The 19,405-nt window shown below is 37.8% G+C and overlaps 1 protein-coding gene across 9 annotated transcripts in view; it reads left to right on the top strand.

Annotated features, from left to right (window-relative positions):
• NBEA (neurobeachin) overlaps nucleotides 1-19,405 on the top strand; it is a 680,995-nt gene that overhangs the window by 558,251 nt on the left and 103,339 nt on the right. For all 9 annotated transcript variants that reach the window (XM_064586204.1, XM_054506303.2, XM_064586203.1 and 6 more), the window contains 3 exons: nucleotides 6,261-6,378; nucleotides 6,704-6,806; nucleotides 13,113-13,228. In XM_064586204.1, coding sequence (XP_064442274.1) covers nucleotides 6,261-6,378; nucleotides 6,704-6,806; nucleotides 13,113-13,228 — 337 coding nt within the window. The remainder of the gene's footprint in view (nucleotides 1-6,260; nucleotides 6,379-6,703; nucleotides 6,807-13,112; nucleotides 13,229-19,405) is intronic.

Raw genomic sequence — 19,405 nt, 5'->3', positions numbered from 1 at the left:
TGGGATGGAGCCCTGCACCTGAGCCCTGCATCATGCTCCCTGCTCAGCAGGGAGTTTGCTTCTCCCTCTCCCCACCCCCGCTTTTGCTCTCTCTCAAATAAATAAATAAAACTAAAAAAAAAAAAAAGCTGAGGATCTGGACATTTATTCTGTTAAATTATATGTACCTAACTTATCTCTTGGAAAGTTACTGCATTGCCCATTTAGAAGAGGCTATTCTGTTGTGTTTCTCTGTCAGTCCTTCCATGCATGTCTAATTATTTCTTATATCTCCTACTTCTCCATGCCTTTAGTGAGGAAATAGCGTCACCAAGACACTGTGGCGGGAACAGAGGGGAGCGTGTCACACGTCTCGCTGTCTCTGCCGCTCCCTACATCCTCACGCCATGTGCCACCACAACTGTTAGCAGTCAGAGATGATCTTGCACACGGTCACTGTAGAAACCAAGCTTCCTCCATCTTGTGGTTCGGCTTTCCTTCCAGGCCTTAGAATTCTCTCCATTCAGCTGGCAGATGGGAAATGAACATGCACCATCACGTATGAATGTAAACCTGAAATTACTTTTGAACCATTCCATCTTGAATATATTTGTTATATCCCAAATCATTGAACATGTATATGGAATTATTAAAGTAATGGGGACTTGTAACTTTACATTGTACTAAACCCCTTTAATTAAGCTGCAAGCACCAGTCGGGTAGAAATGACGACCTCATGAACACTGAAAAGGGCATGTCTATCCAGCCTTCCGCAACGTTTTCATCAATTCTTAACAGAAAATATAACCCGCAGCAAAATTCTGATCTTTCATATTCAAAAAAGAAAGTATTTATAATACTTGTTCTAACAGATGCGTTTGATGATCTGAGATCAGCAAAGATATCACTAAACAAGTACTTTTTTAGGTTGCACAATATTCGCTGCCTTACATTGGGGAAAAAAAAAAAAGGTAAAACTGATTTGACAGCCCTATACATGTTTCTGACAACATATACATGTCTGATACACATGAGTGCACAGCAACCCGATTTTTCTTCAACAGGATCATCAAATAATCTGTGTTAAGCACACATTTGGATGAGGTGGCTTACAAGGGGTCTCTATTGCATTTGTTTTATATGCTTCCTGAGTGCCTCTGCTCGTAAGTGAGAAGAGCAGACCTCGGGGTATGAGGCCAGCATGAACTCTTTCTCCCTTCACTTCTTTTGGATGGTAAGCAGGTGGCTCAAAATAGTTCAGTGGTCAGTTAAGAAAACCACAAAGTTCCCTAAGATTTGGGATCAAGATGCTCTCATATTCTTGTTTATGACCTATATGATGTCCTAAAAATTACAGTTATTTGATTTTCAGAAAACAAAACTGAATTGGGGTAGTTAGTGTCTGTTGATTAGATTTCATAGTATATTAAATGATTTAGAGAAGCAGGCAGGGACAGACCAGATGATATAGGAAGGTTGACTAAGGAAAGAAAACAAAAGCCACAAACCTCAAACATAGATGAAAGTACATCCGTGGGATAGGAAAACATTGGGGGCTGTGATGAAAAACAAACTTCAAGAGTTATTATGGTAGGTGCTGAAACTTATGGAACATAATGTAACTAGTAAAAGTATAAATAAAATACAGTCAGTTTTATAGTATCAGGTCGTATTTCAGACCTGGGCTTGAGGCCCAGATTTTATAGAAATGTGCCATAAACTCAATATTTAACCAACTATAAATGATACTTTTTTACATTTCTGAAATATGTAAAATTGATTAAACCCCTCATTACTTGCCTGAAGTAGTATCCTAACGGGTCATTCTGCCTCCAGTCCCAGAACCTTCTACTGCGGCCTCCACGTACTGCCCAGCGTGGGTCGTAAAGTCGTACTGGGGTACCCTCCACTGGGCTTTCTCATTGCCCACGAGCAGGGGAGAGTAAAGGAGATTGTGGTGTAATCTAAGGGTGCCCATGGCAATCACAAAACTTACCTAAATGCCAGTGTTTTATCTCAGCAGTTCATCGTTTACATTTTATTTTCCATCCTGTCTGTATGAATATATTACAAAAGATTTTCAGTTACTTACCAGAAATAAAATTGATGCTCAAGAGGGGTGCCAAATGATATTCTGTGACACACCTCAGTACATATTTTTTTAAATGAGAGATGTCAGTCTATAAACTAAAGTCAAAATACTGCAGCCTAAAGACCTTCCCTAACCCCTCTAGCGTGAAGGACTCCTTTCTGTGAGGGGGTGTGATCTTTCAGGATGGGGTATAACCGAGTCTAGAGTTCCCCAAGGGTGACAATTAGACTACCACAGAAGAGAAACCAGTTATCCTATTTTGTTTTTTAGGGACTTAATTCAATCTAAAGTCAGGAGAGATGTCTGGTGGGCCCCACCATTAAGATAGTAAACATGAGACGTCTGAGGGCCAAACTAGAAAGCTTTTTCCAGTTCAGCCAAGGAGTCGGAAATGCCCAACCCTTGTAAGATTTCCTGTAGCCTTCCCCATATTTATTATCTCTGTCCACTTCTCTTAGTGATTTATTCAACAAACAAATGTGTATGGAGCACATATACACCAGGCACTGTTGTAGGCACCGGGTTTTGAGCAGTAAATGGGACAGACAAGGTCCTGTTCTCATAATACTCACCTCAGAGGGGGAGGACAGAGGAAAAAAGAAACAAAAAAATAAATAAGTTCCATGCACAGAATTAAAATAAAGTGATACAATAGAAGAGACAGTAGAGATTAATTTTGGTGATTCTACACACTAGATGCCAGGAAAGGCACCTCCCAAGAGGGGATATAAAAAATGTTTAAATAAAATATTTTAGGAAAGTTTTATTGCATATGCAATTTTGAAGGGAATGAGAAGAAGAGAGAGCAAGATGTGGTTTGTTATAAAAAAAAGAAGAGGACTCTAGGCTCTAGTGGATTTCCTGGCAGGGAATTATGACCAGGTTAGAGCATTATCTTTTATCAACCCGTCGTTAAGGATTTCAAAGCTTAAATATGACAAAGGTTACTATAAAGTAATTAGGAAGATTTTTTTATAAAGTTGTAAGTAGTTATGTATATAAATAATTTTCCTTCCCACAGCCCCTTTGGTAAGGGCTGTACACTTACTCAGATGATACTGCCCTTGCTCAAAATAGCTTTGTACCTTTGGATCTGTCTTTTGGAATTTGCTGCCTGAGCTGTTTACGAGCTACTTGCAAAATAATTTTCGTTTAGTTTTATTCTCTCTCTCTCCTCTTACTCCTTGCCTCCAGGCTTTACTGAGTTCCTCTGATTATTTCGGTCTTCTTATTTTCTTGCTCCTAAGGGCCCCTGAGGCCCCTTGTGGCCCCAGCTGGAGGGAGAACTGATTGAGTTTGTCTATCAGTCTGGACCCATCGGGAGAGAAAAACCATATAGCAACTTAAACAGGGAAAGTGTAATATGAATAACTATAATATAAATTATACCAGGAGATTAGAGTAACAGGGAATGGTGAGTAAGAAACAAAAAGAACTTAAGGATTATAGGAAGAGTATTGAAAAAGAGCAGCCTCGACCCTTAGAGCTGTCCCTGAACCCAAGGAAGAGGCTCCCCCAGGCCTCACTGGGGAAGGCTGGGCTGTAGCTCACTGAAGGGTGGAGAAGGCACTCTGGTGCTCTGCTGGAGGTACTTGCTGGAGCTCTGTCCTCTAGAACTTTCCAGAAATCTACCCTCTAGGGAGTCTTTGAAACTGTTCATGGGAGGGGTTCTCACCAGAGGCCCTCTGCTACAAAACTGCCTGGGGCAGAGGGAAGTTCTAGAAAAACCTTTGAGTCACTGGGTGCTGTTGGCCATCACACACTGCAGGGGCCGGGCCCTGGAGGAGCCGCAGGTTGTGCAGGAAGCTGTTGAGGGAGCCCGCCAGCACCAGGAAGGAAAACCCCTTCCTCCCGCCGGCAGTGTCTCTTCAGTGTCTTTTCCGGACAAAGCTTAATGCCAACCTGTAGTTAACAAAGCAAAAATAAAGGGTACAGATGCATTTTCACAGAACAAGCAATTAAGGGTGACCTGGGGCTGGAAAAGAATCAAGAACTGGTAAAGCTGGTGAGACCGTCTTACAGGGAGCACTTAAGGAGTCAGACTAACGCCTATGTGTTTGTGAACTACCGGCCTACTGGAAGTAAAATAATGGGAAGGAGTACTTGACCAAATACGCATTGAATCATTTCCAAAGAGAAAAATAAGTAAACATGTGAGTGAGGTGTGTGTGTTCTAGTGCATGCGTGTGCGTGTGTGTGTGTGTGTCTGTCTCTTTTTCTCCATCCTTCTAGCACAACGGCTTTCCCAGAAGGGTACCAACATAGCTTTCATGAAAAGATCTCTCCTTTTTTCTGAAATGATACTCATTGTACTGTTTGGGTTTTCAAATGACCTTAATAGTTGTATTTTTTAGTGAAATAATGGTCACGTGGCAGATTGTTTTTGTTGTTTGGGCTGTTTTATTTGTCTCAAAATGTTCCCTACTTGACAAAAAAGTTATCAATCTTGTATCAGTACTCTTTCCATTAAAAACAAATTATACTGGTCTATGAAATGCAAGTCTGGAGAACATTGCACCGAACTAAGGATTTATTGATATAAATTGTGGCAAGTCACTATAACCCTTTTGTGAAATGTATAGCTTTACATTTAGAAGTCAAAACAACAGTTGTCGCTTTATGCTCAACAATAAAGACATATAAACAGGACTTAAATGATAACTAAGGCCATGAACTTAAGGTTCATTGTCTTTGCTTAGACTAACCAGTAATAGTATTATTATCACTGTTTTTCAGATGATGAAAATCAGATGGAGTTAAATAATTTTTCCAAGGTCCTATAACCGCTACATAGCAGAGCCAAGATTTCAATAGGAGTCTGACTGGCTCCAGAACGTTTCAGGATTTAAGTAGATGTCTGACTGCCTCCAAAAACTTTCTAGCGTCTAGGGAAAGACAAAAACTGAATTAAGGAGTTAGAAAATGGAATTTTCAAAATACACAAGACTAAAGGATCATATTTTTTTTCCTAGAGAAAAGAAATGTAAAAAGGGAATTCATAACTTGTTTGCAAAGCTTAAGGAACATCATGCATGTAAAATTCAACCAGTTTTGATTTCATCAAAGCAAATACAAATGTAGTAGATCATATAGAGTGTAGTAATGTAAGTAGAAATGTGTTTTGTATTGTGAATATACATTGGTGTATCAGGAGGGACTGCATTTGTTGCAGATTTGACTGCAGTGCCTTTATCAAATATGGACTTATCTGTATCATGTAACAAGAAGTGCAGATATGATGGTTGCTGAGCTCGTTTCACTAACTCAGTATTCAGGCCAGCCTCGCTGCAGTTCCCTTGGCCTTCCTCTTATGGTTTATACAGTTGCTGCTATGGTTTCTGCCATTACATCTCCACCCAAGAAAGAAGGAAAAAGGAGTGTGCCAGCTACGCATACCTCATTTTATCAGCTGAGGCATCCCCAACTGACCCTGGTTTTGTTCTTGTTAGCCAGTTTGGGGTCAAATGTCCTCACTCCTAGTTTCCAGGGAATTTGAGAAAGCAAGGAATACCTTTGCTATAATTGACTTAGACTGTAGATCAGCCACATTGGCCCCAGGACCAAATTCAGGCCACCCCTGTTGTTATAAATAAAGTTTTATTGGAACACAGCCACACCCATTCATTTATGCATTGTCTTTGACTGCTTTCACTCTATTATGGCAAAGATGAGTAGCTGTGATAGGGACCATGTTGCCTTTAAAGTCTAAAAATATTTGCTATTTGTCCTTTTACCAAAAATATTTGCTACCCCTACCTTAGACCAATCTTGATCCACTGCCTGGTGTTGACCACATGGACACTGGGGCTAACTGGGCTTCCATTAAGCAAGGAAGAAGGAAGAAAAGGAGTGCTGGAAAAGGACCAACAGCATATGTCAGGTTACCTTGTCCAACTAATTATATACAAGACCAAAAAACTATATTTTCTGTTTTAAGTCACAGGGTCACTTTGGACATACAATTTTTCTGCTACTTCATTTCTTCATGAGTCAACTAAGAAAATTTAGAAAGGTAGAAATTTTGCAAATACGGTATACAGAATCAAATAATTGACTGTTGTGATCTATCATGAATTCAGGAAGATAATCCCTAATTTATTGACTTTTATACAGCACTATCTAAAATATTGTCAGACTAAGTCTTAGACACACATTTTACTGACACTTCCCTTTGAACTATTTATTTTAGGTTCTTGCGTACACTGAAGGACTTCATGGAAAATGGATGTTCAGCGAGATACGAGCTGTGTTTTCAAGACGTTATCTTCTACAAAACACTGCTTTGGAAGTATTTATGGCAAACCGAAGTAAGGCCCCTTAAATATTTGGAAAGGAAATGTACTCATATCTGGATGTTATTTATTTACATGGTGTGATACTGTCTTCATTTTTCCCTGCTGTATTTCTCTCTTTGATATGCCCTCACGAAAACAAAAATAAAAATAAAAATTAATTTGCTTGAAAATGTTAATCCTAGATTTCTCATGGATAAAGTTCTACAGAAAGCTGATTTTCCATGAAGATTCATTACCTTTACAAATGAATCATGATAGGCACTTGAAAATGATTTCTAAAATTGATGGGTTAGCTCTCCTGTGGTTTTCTAAATCATGTTTTTTCTTCTTACCACAGCCTCGGTTATGTTTAATTTCCCTGATCAAGCAACAGTAAAAAAAGTTGTCTATAGCTTGCCTCGGGTTGGAGTAGGGACCAGCTATGGTTTGCCGCAAGCCAGGTAATTATATCATATTACACATTATCTATAGTTCATTAAAATATTTTAATCTCAATATGACAGAAATATAGATAAGGTTATACCATTATAATTATTTTGAGAACCAAGGAATTTTCTCTGCAAGCCATTTGTAGGTAAAGAGGTTATGGAAACAGGTATTTTAAGAATGACAGAATAGTTTGTGTATAGTTTTCTTTAACACGTATATAAATGAGGAAGTAAAAAAGTTGATTGCATACCATAGCTAGCATATAATTAAGACATTTTTGCTTAAGATCTTACAAAAAACATGCCAAAAGCTTCATGATATTTGTGATTAATTGTTCTTTAGTCACATATAAGTTGTTTTTGTAAATGCTATGTATAGATGCTTCTTCATGAAAATGATAAAACCCTTAGAATTTATTGAGACTAGTAGTCGTGAATGATGATGTGGTTTTAACCATTTCCTAAATCTTTCATCCTATTATTTTAAAATATCATTTGAAATCTTATTTTATTGAAAGATACTGCTCTAATAGATAACAGAGTCAGTAATATGTGTATCACTAGATTTAGTTGGTCAGTTTTTGGCTCCAAGTAACTGAATACCTGTCCAAAAGTGGCTTAAACAAAAGGGTGTTTTGCTGTTTGAGTCTTATTTTATAAAAGGTCTGGAGTTAAGGAGTTGCCAGTACTGGCTCAGAGGTTCAATGATGTCAGGACCCTCAGTTGACCTCATGTTCACAAAATCACTACTAGTGCTCCAGACACCACAGTTTCACCAACTGCATTAGGTGGGAAAAAGACACAAAGTGTTTCTCATCGAGCTTCTATGTTTTAGGAAAGAATATATTTGTCAGCTGCCTCCTGCAGTCTTTATCTCAGGTCCCTTCAGGCTGAATGGGGTCACCTTCCTGTCCTTAAAACAATCACTGCCAAAGCGGAGTGAGTTGACTGGCTTAGGCCAATCATCCTCTGGGTAAGACTCAGGGTAAACTATACCTCTGAACTCCTTGCAACCTCCTACTTGAACAAAATAGGTTTCCTGGTGGCAAGAAAGAAAGAAACCAGCTTTGGACAGACAAACAACAGTAACTTCTACATGGTCCACTGTGTCTGTGGAAATTACTGCAGAGCCCTGCATGGAGGGAAAGAAAAACTAATCTTTGTCCATCTTCCCTTAAATAGGCTACCGACATTTAAAAGACAGGGGCTGTGTCTTATTTATCTTTTCATCTACAGCACCTAGCACAGTGCCTAATTGCCGAGGTGCTTTTTAGGTGCTACTCAGCTGGAGATACCTTGTATCCCAGTGCATCAGCTCTCGTATTAAGCTTACAGTGTAAGACCAGTTCACTGACATGTATGTACATGCTCAGGCTATTTCCTAGTAGAATGACAAGATTAAATTAAGACATTAGTGGATAATGAAGAAGTACTTCTGTAGAATACAGGTCAAAGGAAAAATGCATTTAATCTATCAAAAAAAAGAAAATGAGGTTAGTTTTGCAGGACTTGCTCTTACCGAATCGAAGCTGACTCATGTAATCACTGCTTCCTTTCCCAAGTGCTTACAAACTGTTTAATCATCAATGCAAGAATTTTTCCAGGAATTGACATTAAGAACTGACAAATAGGTTTCACTTTTTCTTTTTTTTAAAAATGATCTTCTGCCTCCTGACATCTTTCTCAGTGATCATGATTCTTCAGAGATTACCAATAGGGGTTTCTCAACGATGTGTATAAGTTCCTTCAGTGCTTTTGGACTGGTCTGGACCTGGGTGCATTTAAAACAACCAGAAGCTCCCTTATCTCTTAGGAGTATTATTTCCCTTTAACCACCTTTGGTCTCCCTTTGGCTGTTGGAAGATTATCATTCTTGATAGAAAAACTGGAAACAAAATAGATGTTTAATAGTTAGGGGTTTGCTCTCTCCAGACAGCCATTCAGTCTTAAAACCCTCTGGTCCTTTGTCCCCCGCCAAAGGCTCAACTCATTCTTAGTTTCCTAATGATATTCTCAGAAGTCCAGTTTTATGTATTTCCTGTGATACGTAGCCTTGGAAGCAGCAGATGGGGGTAGGAGAAACACTGAATCTAGGTTTAGACCTGCCATTTACTGGCTGGGTAACAGTAACAGAGCCTGGTACTTAGTAGGAACTCAGTACATATTAGTGGAAAGAATGAAGAACATTGGGCAAGAGGAATGACACTTCCATCTGCTGTAAAATGGAGACGGTATCTCTGAAAAGAGATGTTTTATGAATGTCTTGAGATCATAAAGTGAAGACATTTTGTAAACTATAAACACATGCATACATAGTATGCAAATATATGCAACACGTACACACACATATAGATAAGTAGGGAGATGCATAGGAGGGTAGGTAAAGAGATCTATGCACCTGCTCCCATAAACACATGTGTATGTGGTAGGTAAGCTCCTGTTATATTTAGAGAATTGTCAAAGAGAAGGGACAATGTCTGGATCCTACCAGTGGAAGCCTTCCAGCTGAGAGTATCATGGTAGAAATCACCAAGGGCTTCATTCTCTGCTTTGTTTTCTTGACATTGGGTTTTATCAATTTAAGCAGAGTTTATCAAACTCTAGGGAACTTACTCTAAGCTAAATCCATAAGATTTATAAACAAAAAAAATTTTACCAAATTCAAAGGCAGGTATACTGCGGGAATAATTGACTTCACATATCATTTAAGCCACTCCTTGGGCAAGCCCACCAAAGAGATCACATTACAAATCACATTGTTGCTTTGTCCTTTTAGAACGAAAGGAATATATCCATTAAGCCAGCATAGCCTAATAAATGCCTCTTTAATTAATTAATATCCATAGCTGTCATTTACTGAGAACGTCCCCTGTGCCAGGGACTATACTTTGTTTTGGTTTATAAGCATTATTTCCTTGATTGATTGATTGATTGATTGGTTTTTGGCTTACAAACAATAAAAACTAATTTCTTGAGATTCTGGAGGCTAGGAAGTCTAAGATCAAGATGCCAGCAAATTTGGGGTCTGACTACAACCTGCTTCCTGATTCACAGATAGACATTTTCTCCCTGTGTTCTCCCATGGCAAAATGGAGCTCTCTGCCCCTAATTCTTAAAAGAACCACATTCCTAAAACAATGTGACTCTTACTCCATTTTACAGAGAAGAAAATTTTGATTTAGATAAGTAACTTATCTTGCCCAAGATCATAGCTCACTCTCAATTTCTATCCTGTGTCATCTGTCACGGTTTCCCACGTTGGTCATAAGAACAACACCTTGCCCCTGCACAGTGATGGAAAAATACTGGCAAAAACATGCCCATATTCTAGATTCCATGTTGATTATCAGTGTTTGGTTAATGTATTTTTCTATTCAGATAGTACAATCAATTAACTTTGGATTTAATCAGATTCTTCACTTACTAAGGACACACCTGGTTGTGTGATTTTAAATGGTCACCTTTTGTTAATGGTACTTAATAGTTTTCCTTCTCAGAGGGCAATTTTGTCTTCACCTTATCCCCTACTTCTAAAAGCATCCTACTATAGCCCAAATACATACCAAGCATCCTCATTCTAATATCTAAAGTTGTTATGGGTTATTTTAGAAAGCCCTATTGATTTACTGTTTCCCATTTTTTCTTCTTCATGTGATTGAATTATTTAATTTTTTATCATCACCTCTCTCTTCAGCCATTTTTTTCTTTTAGGATGACCAGTAATTCAAGTCATGTAGTATGTACTTACCAAGACCCCACTATATACTAAGCACTGCTAAATGCTAAGCATATAACAGTAAGTAAAACAAGGTTCCTGCTCTCAATGAGTTTTAGTGGGAAAGATGGAGCAGTAAACAGGAAAAAATTATCCTTTCCCTGGACCTGCTTATAATCGGCTTTTCTCAATTCATTTCCCATGGCCACATTTTTCTTCACCATCACATACTCTAAGAGTGATTTAGTAACTTTCTCCCATGATTTCCATTATTTATACTTAGTAGGATTTGTTTGATTTTTGATCTGGGAGTGTTTTTGATGGTCAGAATTATTTCCAGATCAGCAATTTTCTTCTTAAATTGTTTGGGTTCAAAATGTCAGCAAAGGAATTCAAAACTTTATTATATACATTGCTTTTAGCAGACTTATCTGAGCATGCCGCAGGTAAAAATTTTAGTCAGAATAGTAAAAATATGATTATAATGGTAATACTGTGCAAATTAGACCAGGCATATGATTATAATAGTAGCACAAGGAAAATTGGACTAAGCATAGTTTTTTAATTAATTCCTTGATAATTCAGAGACTAGCATGTTGCCATGACAACGTCAGGGTCAGGGCTAAAGTTTATAACATAAAATAGCTGGGAAGATTTTGAATCTTGGTACCAGTACGGATCAAAATCTGGAAGCACTGTGAAAATCATATTACAAATTAATTGAGGAATGTACTGAATTTTAGAATTGTACTAGAACATTTTTTTTATTTTATTATGTTATGTTAATCACCATACATTACATCATTAGTTTTTGATTTAGTGTTCCGTGAATTGAAGTATGAAACATCTGTACCATTTACCATTGCACTGAAGTGAATCATTAGACTCATATGCTTCCTTTGGAGTCAGTACGAGTCAAATATATGTTGCTAGGAAAGTTCTTCAAAAATGTCAATATTTTAAACATTGAGTTACACCTAATTATTCTGAAATTCTTAATTCACATTTGAATTTGAGATAACAAGTTCCTTTCCATCCTTCCTCCCTCCCTCCTTTTCCTCAACTAAACATATTTTAGCTCTATGTACAAAAACAGTACCTATTAAGATTCCATATGAATAGAAAAATTTGGAAATGAAACAGAAGTAGTCTTAAGTTTGCAGTTCCCAAACTGAGTGTCAAGGAACCCTGGGATGCCACAGTGAACTCACAGGTTGCTGCAAGGCAATTCATCCTTTTAGGGAAACAGAGCAACATCTGCCAGCACACAGACTATTGCTCAAGTTAGTTCTACGTTTCAACATTAGATAGCACTGCATTCTTTTCAGTGACGTCTTAGCTTTGTGGAACTAGTTTTGGGCAGTTGCTGTGATAAGAAACAAGAGCTGCATGAAACTCAGTGTGGAACAGATGTAGGTGGTGGGGTCAGATGTGACTCCCGAGGCTTAAGGAGCTTGGCCGTGTCCAGCAGGTGCACACATCCCTTTAGTAAGTAATTGTTGTTATTTAAGAATGAAGTAAAAATACTGTTTTTCTTCCAATTTAGGAGTATTTTCGAACAGACTTACGTGTTATTTAGCTCTAACTACTTAAACAGAACTGTTAGGTATTTCTTTTGGCCTAGGGACGACATGAAAAATTCCTGAACACTAAGGGTAGCATGTATTGAAAAAGTTTAGGAACCTTTGTCTTAGGTGATGATCATTCCAGAAACTCAGTAGCCTTACCATACTTTTAAAATACAGCTCACTTCCATTATTTCTTAGATGAACACAATGAACCTCAAAAGGTTCATCATGTATACAAATTGTCCTGATTTTATTCCCTTCAGCTATTCCCGTGTCCCTTCTTCTGAATTCATATGTTTTCAAAGTTCCCAGCTTGTTTTTTTAAATCGTGAGAGGGCTATGTGTGGTGTGGGTAGAGCTGTACACAGACGCACACTCTGTGTGGGGGCAGGGGTGGAGGGGTCAGTGGCCGCCATTATTACATGAAGTTTAAGTCAAATGCTTGCAAGATGGTACCTGACTACCTATACCCACTTAGCTTATTGGCATGGAAAAGATTTGCTCTATTGTTTTAAAGCTACTTTACTTACCTTGAGTGTAGTTTTATCTTTATTGTTCTTGTTGACTTGTAAAATACCCATTTGCAGCCATATTATACAAATAGGTGTGTTCATACTGGTTTATCCTGAGTCACTAATGTATCTTTTCTATAGTAGAATTTTCGAAGATTGGTAATATCTACAATTAAAACGTATTTTAAATTTCCCTAAGGATAAACCATAAGTTACTTTAAATGGATTGATATTAAACCAATGTATTAGTTAATACTGATTTTTAAAAGTCAGTAGGGGCACCTGGGTGGCTCAGTCGTTAAGTGTCTGCCTTCGGCTCAGGTCATGATCCCTGAGTCCTGGGATCGAGCCCCGCATCAGGCTCCCTGCTCCGCGGGAAGCCTGCTTCTCCCTCTCCTGCTCTCCCTGCTTGTGTTCCCTCTCTCGCTGTGTCTCTCTCTGTCAAATAAATAAAATCTTAAAAAAAAAAAAAAAGTCAGGAGTTAAAAGAGACTACATTTGTTACCGTTTGCTTAATTGCTAGGAGGATATCACTGGCCACTCCTCGGCAGCTTTATAAATCTTCCAACATGACTCAGCGTTGGCAAAGAAGGGAAATTTCAAACTTCGAATATTTGATGTTCCTTAACACTATAGCAGGTAAGAGATCTCATTCTTTAATTTCATAATATGTTTGTATTCATCAGAATCATTGGTAATATGACTTGATGGAATACATTTTTTCCTTGGAATTCAAATACAACATTAGAATAAATACTGAAGCACTCACGTTAAATGTTATCAGAAACTCTACAGGCTGGTATTGAGGTTTTAGATGCATTTGTTGTTGAAGAGGCTTTTCCTTGCTCTCCTTTTGCCATTTCCTTTGCTGACAGCTTTGTCTGAAGGTTTATTAGAGTCAACAAACCATTGCCAGAAAATGTCTGGAAATAATAATGGGAAAATGTAATTTCCCTACTTTGTCATTCTCAGCAATAGCAGCTAGACAGGAGAATAACAACAGGATTCTGCCTAGTACAGATGTCACCTGGATTATGGCATGATTGGGTTACAGGATCTTTTTTTTTTTTTTTTTTTTCTTAAAATCTTCAAATAAAAATATAAAATCAGATTGGATTTCTAAATGATGAGTAACTGCCATCAGCCTCAGCAGTACCATGCTTATAAATTAGAAGAAGGCAGTGGCTTTGTTTTTCTGCTAAATCCGGGGCTGTCAGTGGTTAAGCATGTTTATGAGATTTAAGTACCTCTTTCTTGTTTCCTAAATTAAGCTCCAGAAGCCCTTATTCATGTTGAATTACAAAAAGTTTACATCTATAAATCAGGCTCTACAAAAACTTTTTGGAATCAGATAAATTGAAGTAACTACATAAATACACATGCTTCCTTTTGGTTATTGTTCTATTATGAATAAAGGCCCAGAACCATGAATTTAGAGTCATGTTCTCTGAATCATTGCTTTAAAGGATAACTGTGTAATAGCCACTCTTTAAATTGATCATATATGGGTCAATATGGATGCTTTAGGGATTATACATATTAAATATGGATAATACAGATATGTATTCAATAGGCAAGAGAACACAATTTGTGAACAAAAAGGGATAAAAGAGTTGTTGGAAATGGTTTTGCACTTTAATCATTTAAAGCATATTGTAATGTTAATGCCTTTGCTAATAGGATACTAGAGGTACACCCAAAGGATTATTACATAAATTAAATGTTAGTATATATTTTATACACATGTCTCCATTATATACATATATCTTCACGTATATGAAGAGATACACACTTCAAGATATACACACTCGTACATCAGTGTGCATCAGTGTACATGATGTTTATATCTTAAAGAAACCTATTTACTCCCTCAAAGACATAGGAAATGGGTTATACTGTTTAATTAGCACATACTATTTACATGTATAGATAGAGTGGACTTAATGTAAATGTAAAAACTTCATTAGCATATTCAACTAACAGCACGATGTAGCAGAAAGAAGCTTCAGTGCCAAAGAGAAGAAAGATAGAACCTCAGATGTGCCAACTTTGTCCTAGAGCATAGGCGGAATTTCAAGTTTTAACCCTATCTTGGACTTTAATCTTTCAGTAACCATATTGAATATGTTCACATCTCTTGTGTAATAAATGATATGTTTGGTCTTCTACTATCTCATTTTATACTATTGTTTTTAAAATGTTTTCTTGTTTTTTGTATTCTTTTGTTTTTCTTTAGCCTTACACATTTTTGCCCACTTTGTTAGTGATTTAGAATGTAGGCATCTTGTTACTAATGCTCCTAGAGATATGTTTAAATTTTTAAAAACCCTCTAAAATACATTTCTCTTATTTTTGAACTCAAAAATGAATCAACATTGAACTCTCAACTTTAACTCAATTTACTCCTCATTCATTGCCTATCTCTGTCAATATGATTTACTACTTAGAATCCATATTCTTACTAAACTCTTATTTTTTGGAGTCCATACATTTTGCATATTATGAAGGATTTCACACCCTATTTAAATTTTCTTCTTGTCAGTGCAGTATATTACTTTCAGCTACATGGATCTTTACCTGATTTTTAGAATAATGTTTGTTCTCTTTCCAGTTTTCTGCAGTATTTTTCCATATTCAGTGTGTTAAGTTTTTGAGTTATCCTTGAGAAATCTATCAATGCTCATTGTCTACCACATGTCATAGATGGGCATGTGATTTTTTCCTTGGCTATGCTAGCTACTTGGAGCTGTTGTATGTAAAACTGGAAGACGAGGGGCTAAACCTCACTCACAACTCAGTTTCCGGTCGAGCTGGCATTCATATTAAGCTGTCCTGCTATTCTAAGATGGGATCCTTGCTGTCTTTCTGGTTGGAATGTGGTCTAGGTCATTTTTTAAAGGACTCTTCTAGTCTCCATCCTTTCCCACTACATTTTACTGATGTCAGATGTACTTTCCACAGTATGGTACAGTACCACCTGTAACCATTGCCCACTACACGGCTGTTGCTTTCTGGGAGTTTCTTTCTCTGTCAAGCTCGGAAAGATTGCAGTCTGGATAGAGATAACATTGTGATCCCTTCTGAAATCTACACCTGAGCGATACAGACACGTGTGTGTGTGTGTGTGTGTGTGTGTTTCTGTTTGAGACAGTCTTTGGGTTTCTGAGCCAGAGCATGCAGGTCATAAGGGATATTTAAGTGCCATTCTACTCTCTTTTGAATCATTGGGGTCTGTTTTACTTGATGACATAAAGAGTGTAGAGGCCACTGGCTCTTTTTAAAAGAATTTATTAGGCTTCTCCTTTACAGTGATGGTAACTAAACATTAAAACCTGTCTGTTGTAGACAGTGGGATAAAAAAGTAGTATAAAATTGGGACTAGGAAAGTAGAGCACTTACAACTGGATGGGTAAATGAAATATACATAAATAAGAGCATTTTAAGAGCTGATATTAAGTGCTGAATAAGAGTTGTAAATAATAAATGCTGTGAGAGCTAAGCAGAGTGGAGGAATTTTAAATATGTCTTTGGGGAGGAAAAAAAGAGCAGAGCTTTACAAATTTCTGCCAGTCGGATATGTGATGTGTTCAGTGGACATGAGTATCATATCTTGGCTGGAACAGAGAATAAGAGGAGATAATATTGGAGCCATCAGTAAAAGCCAGATTACAAAGAGCCTGATCTTAGACTCTTAGGAGTCAGTATGATTTTGGAGTAGAAGGGGATGCAATGTGGAGTTTTAGGAAAATTAAGCTGGTAACTATGGATGGCCTGAATCAGAAATGAGATAGCCTAAAGTTGGGGAGAACTGTTGACAGGAGAGTTCGACAGGTCTCCAGATATGAAGTCAATTTTTTCAGTTCTTTAGTAAATAGTTCGGAGCACGCATGCTGGTGCTGACACTGCAGAGAAGATTAAAGTATGGCTTCTGCCTTTGAAGAGATCATGGTGTAGTCAGCAAAACGCCCATGCACACCAGCAATTCCAGGAGAAAGCGATCATTATTAGAATGGGAGAATATACAAAGTCACAGGTCTAGACAGCATCACTTACAACTAAGAGATCTGGAAAAGCTTCTCATAGGTAACACTTAAATTGGAAATTGTAATATGAGAAAGAATTCACTAGAAAGTAAACAGAGGGCATTCCAAGAGAAAAGAAGACGTGGGATGAAGAGCTAGATTAGAGTAGTGGCAGCAGGTTTGGCTAAAAGAGAATGGGAGAGGGGGAGAGAGAGAGGGAGAGAGAGAAGTGCATGACTCCGTATACCGTGTCATTATACAAAAAGTAGAAATCACTGTGATGTGAACACTGTGTGTTCAGTGGTTGAAAAGTGTGGCCCCCTGACCAATGTCGGTATCACTTGGGGGCTCGTTGGAGATGTATATCCTCAGACTCCTCTTCACACCTTCTGAACCAGGAACCCCGGGATTGGGGCCCAGCAATCTGTGCTTCGGCAAGCCTTCTAAGTGGTTTTATGCATATGCAGTTTGAGCACCATTGCCCTAGCCATTTAAGACCTAATTATCAGAACAATATTTGCATATAAAGACATTTAGAACATACAAGAGGGCATGCGGTTACATTCCATTAACAGTCCTAAAAGTTTACGAAAGTGGGAGATGAGGATAAGCCAGTCTACCAAAGGGAAGTCTTGTAGAAAAGGTGGGCTTTGAGTTAGCTCTTCAAGGATTTTATCTACGTTAATGATGATCCAGGCAACATGAACCTTTATGCAGAAATAGAGGGACAGTTAAAAATAGTTACAAATGTAAATATCCTGAGGTCACCTCCCTGGATATATTCCTGCTAGTTCTTCCCTGGCCATCATTCTGAAGTCTTGACTAGGAGTGCCATCTTGTATTGAGCACCAGCCTTGAAGGTTTAGCTGATGGTTTATAGAGAAGCTTCACTAAAGAGAAATTGAACCCAAGGCAGTGCAGCAAAGGCCTCAGCAGGTCCCACAGGGAGCCAGAAGCTAGGATAACCCTTCAGAGTCGTCTTGACTTGAAGCAAGGGGGCCAGGCCTCATGACCTCCTCCACACTGCTGTCACTGGATGCAGGCTCCTGGGAGGGAGACAGACCTTGGGCAAGGGGGCTTTCTTCTGATGATGGCAACTCCTGGGGAGGAACTTAGCTGAGTACCACCCACCACAATACCGCAACATGGCCACCAACCCAGCATCCAGGACGCTCGTGGTTCCCGGAATCACCTGGAAGGCTTGCTCCCACATGGGTCGTTGGGCCCCATCCCCACAGGTTCTGACTCAGGAGGTTGAAGATGGGGCTCAAGAATTTGCATTTCTAACAAATCCCCAGGCGATGCTGATGCCGCACTTTGAGAACCACTGCACTACATCTATATTCTTTAAAAGACATACCTAAAGATAATCGTATTAATCTTCTGTAGCATTCACCCCTTCTATGGCACTGTCTGGATCACACGTTTTGGCACTTAATGGTAATGTGGCCTTAGCATTTTATGTCTGTATTTCATCTTTCTAATGAGATTACGAGATAGCTACAGAACAAGAAATAAAAATAAAAAAGGTTCTGCCACGTAAATACCCCTCAAATTGAACCGACTGAATACTTAAGCTTTGCAAATGTTTTGCTTGATTGTGTGATCTGTTATGTGAATTTACTGGAATTGCTAGATGAGAGATTCTTTAAATTTCCTGGATTAAAGAGAAGGGTTACAGAATGGGAATCTAGAAAGATGAAACAATCTTCCTTGGCTTCACATTTTTAAAACTACAGGCTAATGTGACTTAGTAAATCTACATTTTCTGTAAAAAAAAAAATTTGGTTCCTGTATTACACTCTCAGACTTACCTTTTTTCTCCAGAATATTATTTTAACATGAAATACGAAGTACATTTATGCCCCATTTCTTGTTCTCCATTTTTTTGAAGTCTGTCATACTCGGCCAATTTTGCTGTTCTCCTTTCTAGATGCTTTTAAAAAAGAAACTCTGTATAAAGCATGTAGCAGCAGTGTCTTAGTATTAATGCATTGTTAGATTTTTTTAGACCCTCATGTTTATTTATATACAATATACATAATTGCATATAAATAAACACACATTATATATAGGTGAGTTTTGTTAAAAATACTTTACGTAGTAAAAGAAGTTTATCAAAAATTCAGAAAACATACTCTTTCTAAAAGGCACCTAGAAGCCCACACGTGTTTTCATGGCCTTCAGTTTGTTCTACTTACAAATTTAATAAATACTCAATATAGAAAATTGGAAATATGGGAAAGAGTAATTAAAAAATTAACTCATAAGCCTAGCAGTGTATACATCCATTTCACAATGTTAGTGGTTTTCCTCCTTTTTCTTTTTCCATGTGTGCTGTCTCATTGGGAACCTGCTACACATACAAGTTCAGATTCTTCTTTTTTTATTTCATTAAATATTCTTGGAAGACATGATTTTTAAAACTACATGAAAGTCTAGCTCAGGACTCTGGTATAATTTATGTAACTCTTTTTGAAACCCATGCTTTTTTTATTTTCAAAGAACTTAAGTTTTGGAAGATTTACGTAGAAGAATTTTTTTCTTTTCTTTCTTTTTTTTTTTTTTTACATGTAGAAGAATTTTAATGATGCTTAGAGTTCGAATAAAAATAGGCTTCAACCTCTAATTCCTGGCATTGACCCGATTTCTGTTCATTGTGTTCTGAAAGATACAACCTATGCCTCATTTTATACCTTATTAGATACTACCATGAACAAGACATTAAAATCTGGCATTCTTGCATTTAAGGAAATAGAGTGACTGCTAACATAGCTTTGTATAAATGATTCTG

Source organism: Mirounga angustirostris, unplaced genomic scaffold, assembly GCF_029215605.1.
Source record: "Mirounga angustirostris isolate CCGP_5_RB_7025 unplaced genomic scaffold, mMirAng1.0.hap1 SCAF_3, whole genome shotgun sequence".
In the NCBI taxonomy this organism is placed as follows: Eukaryota; Metazoa; Chordata; class Mammalia; order Carnivora; family Phocidae; genus Mirounga; species Mirounga angustirostris.
This window is presented reverse-complemented; position numbering and strand designations above follow the sequence as displayed.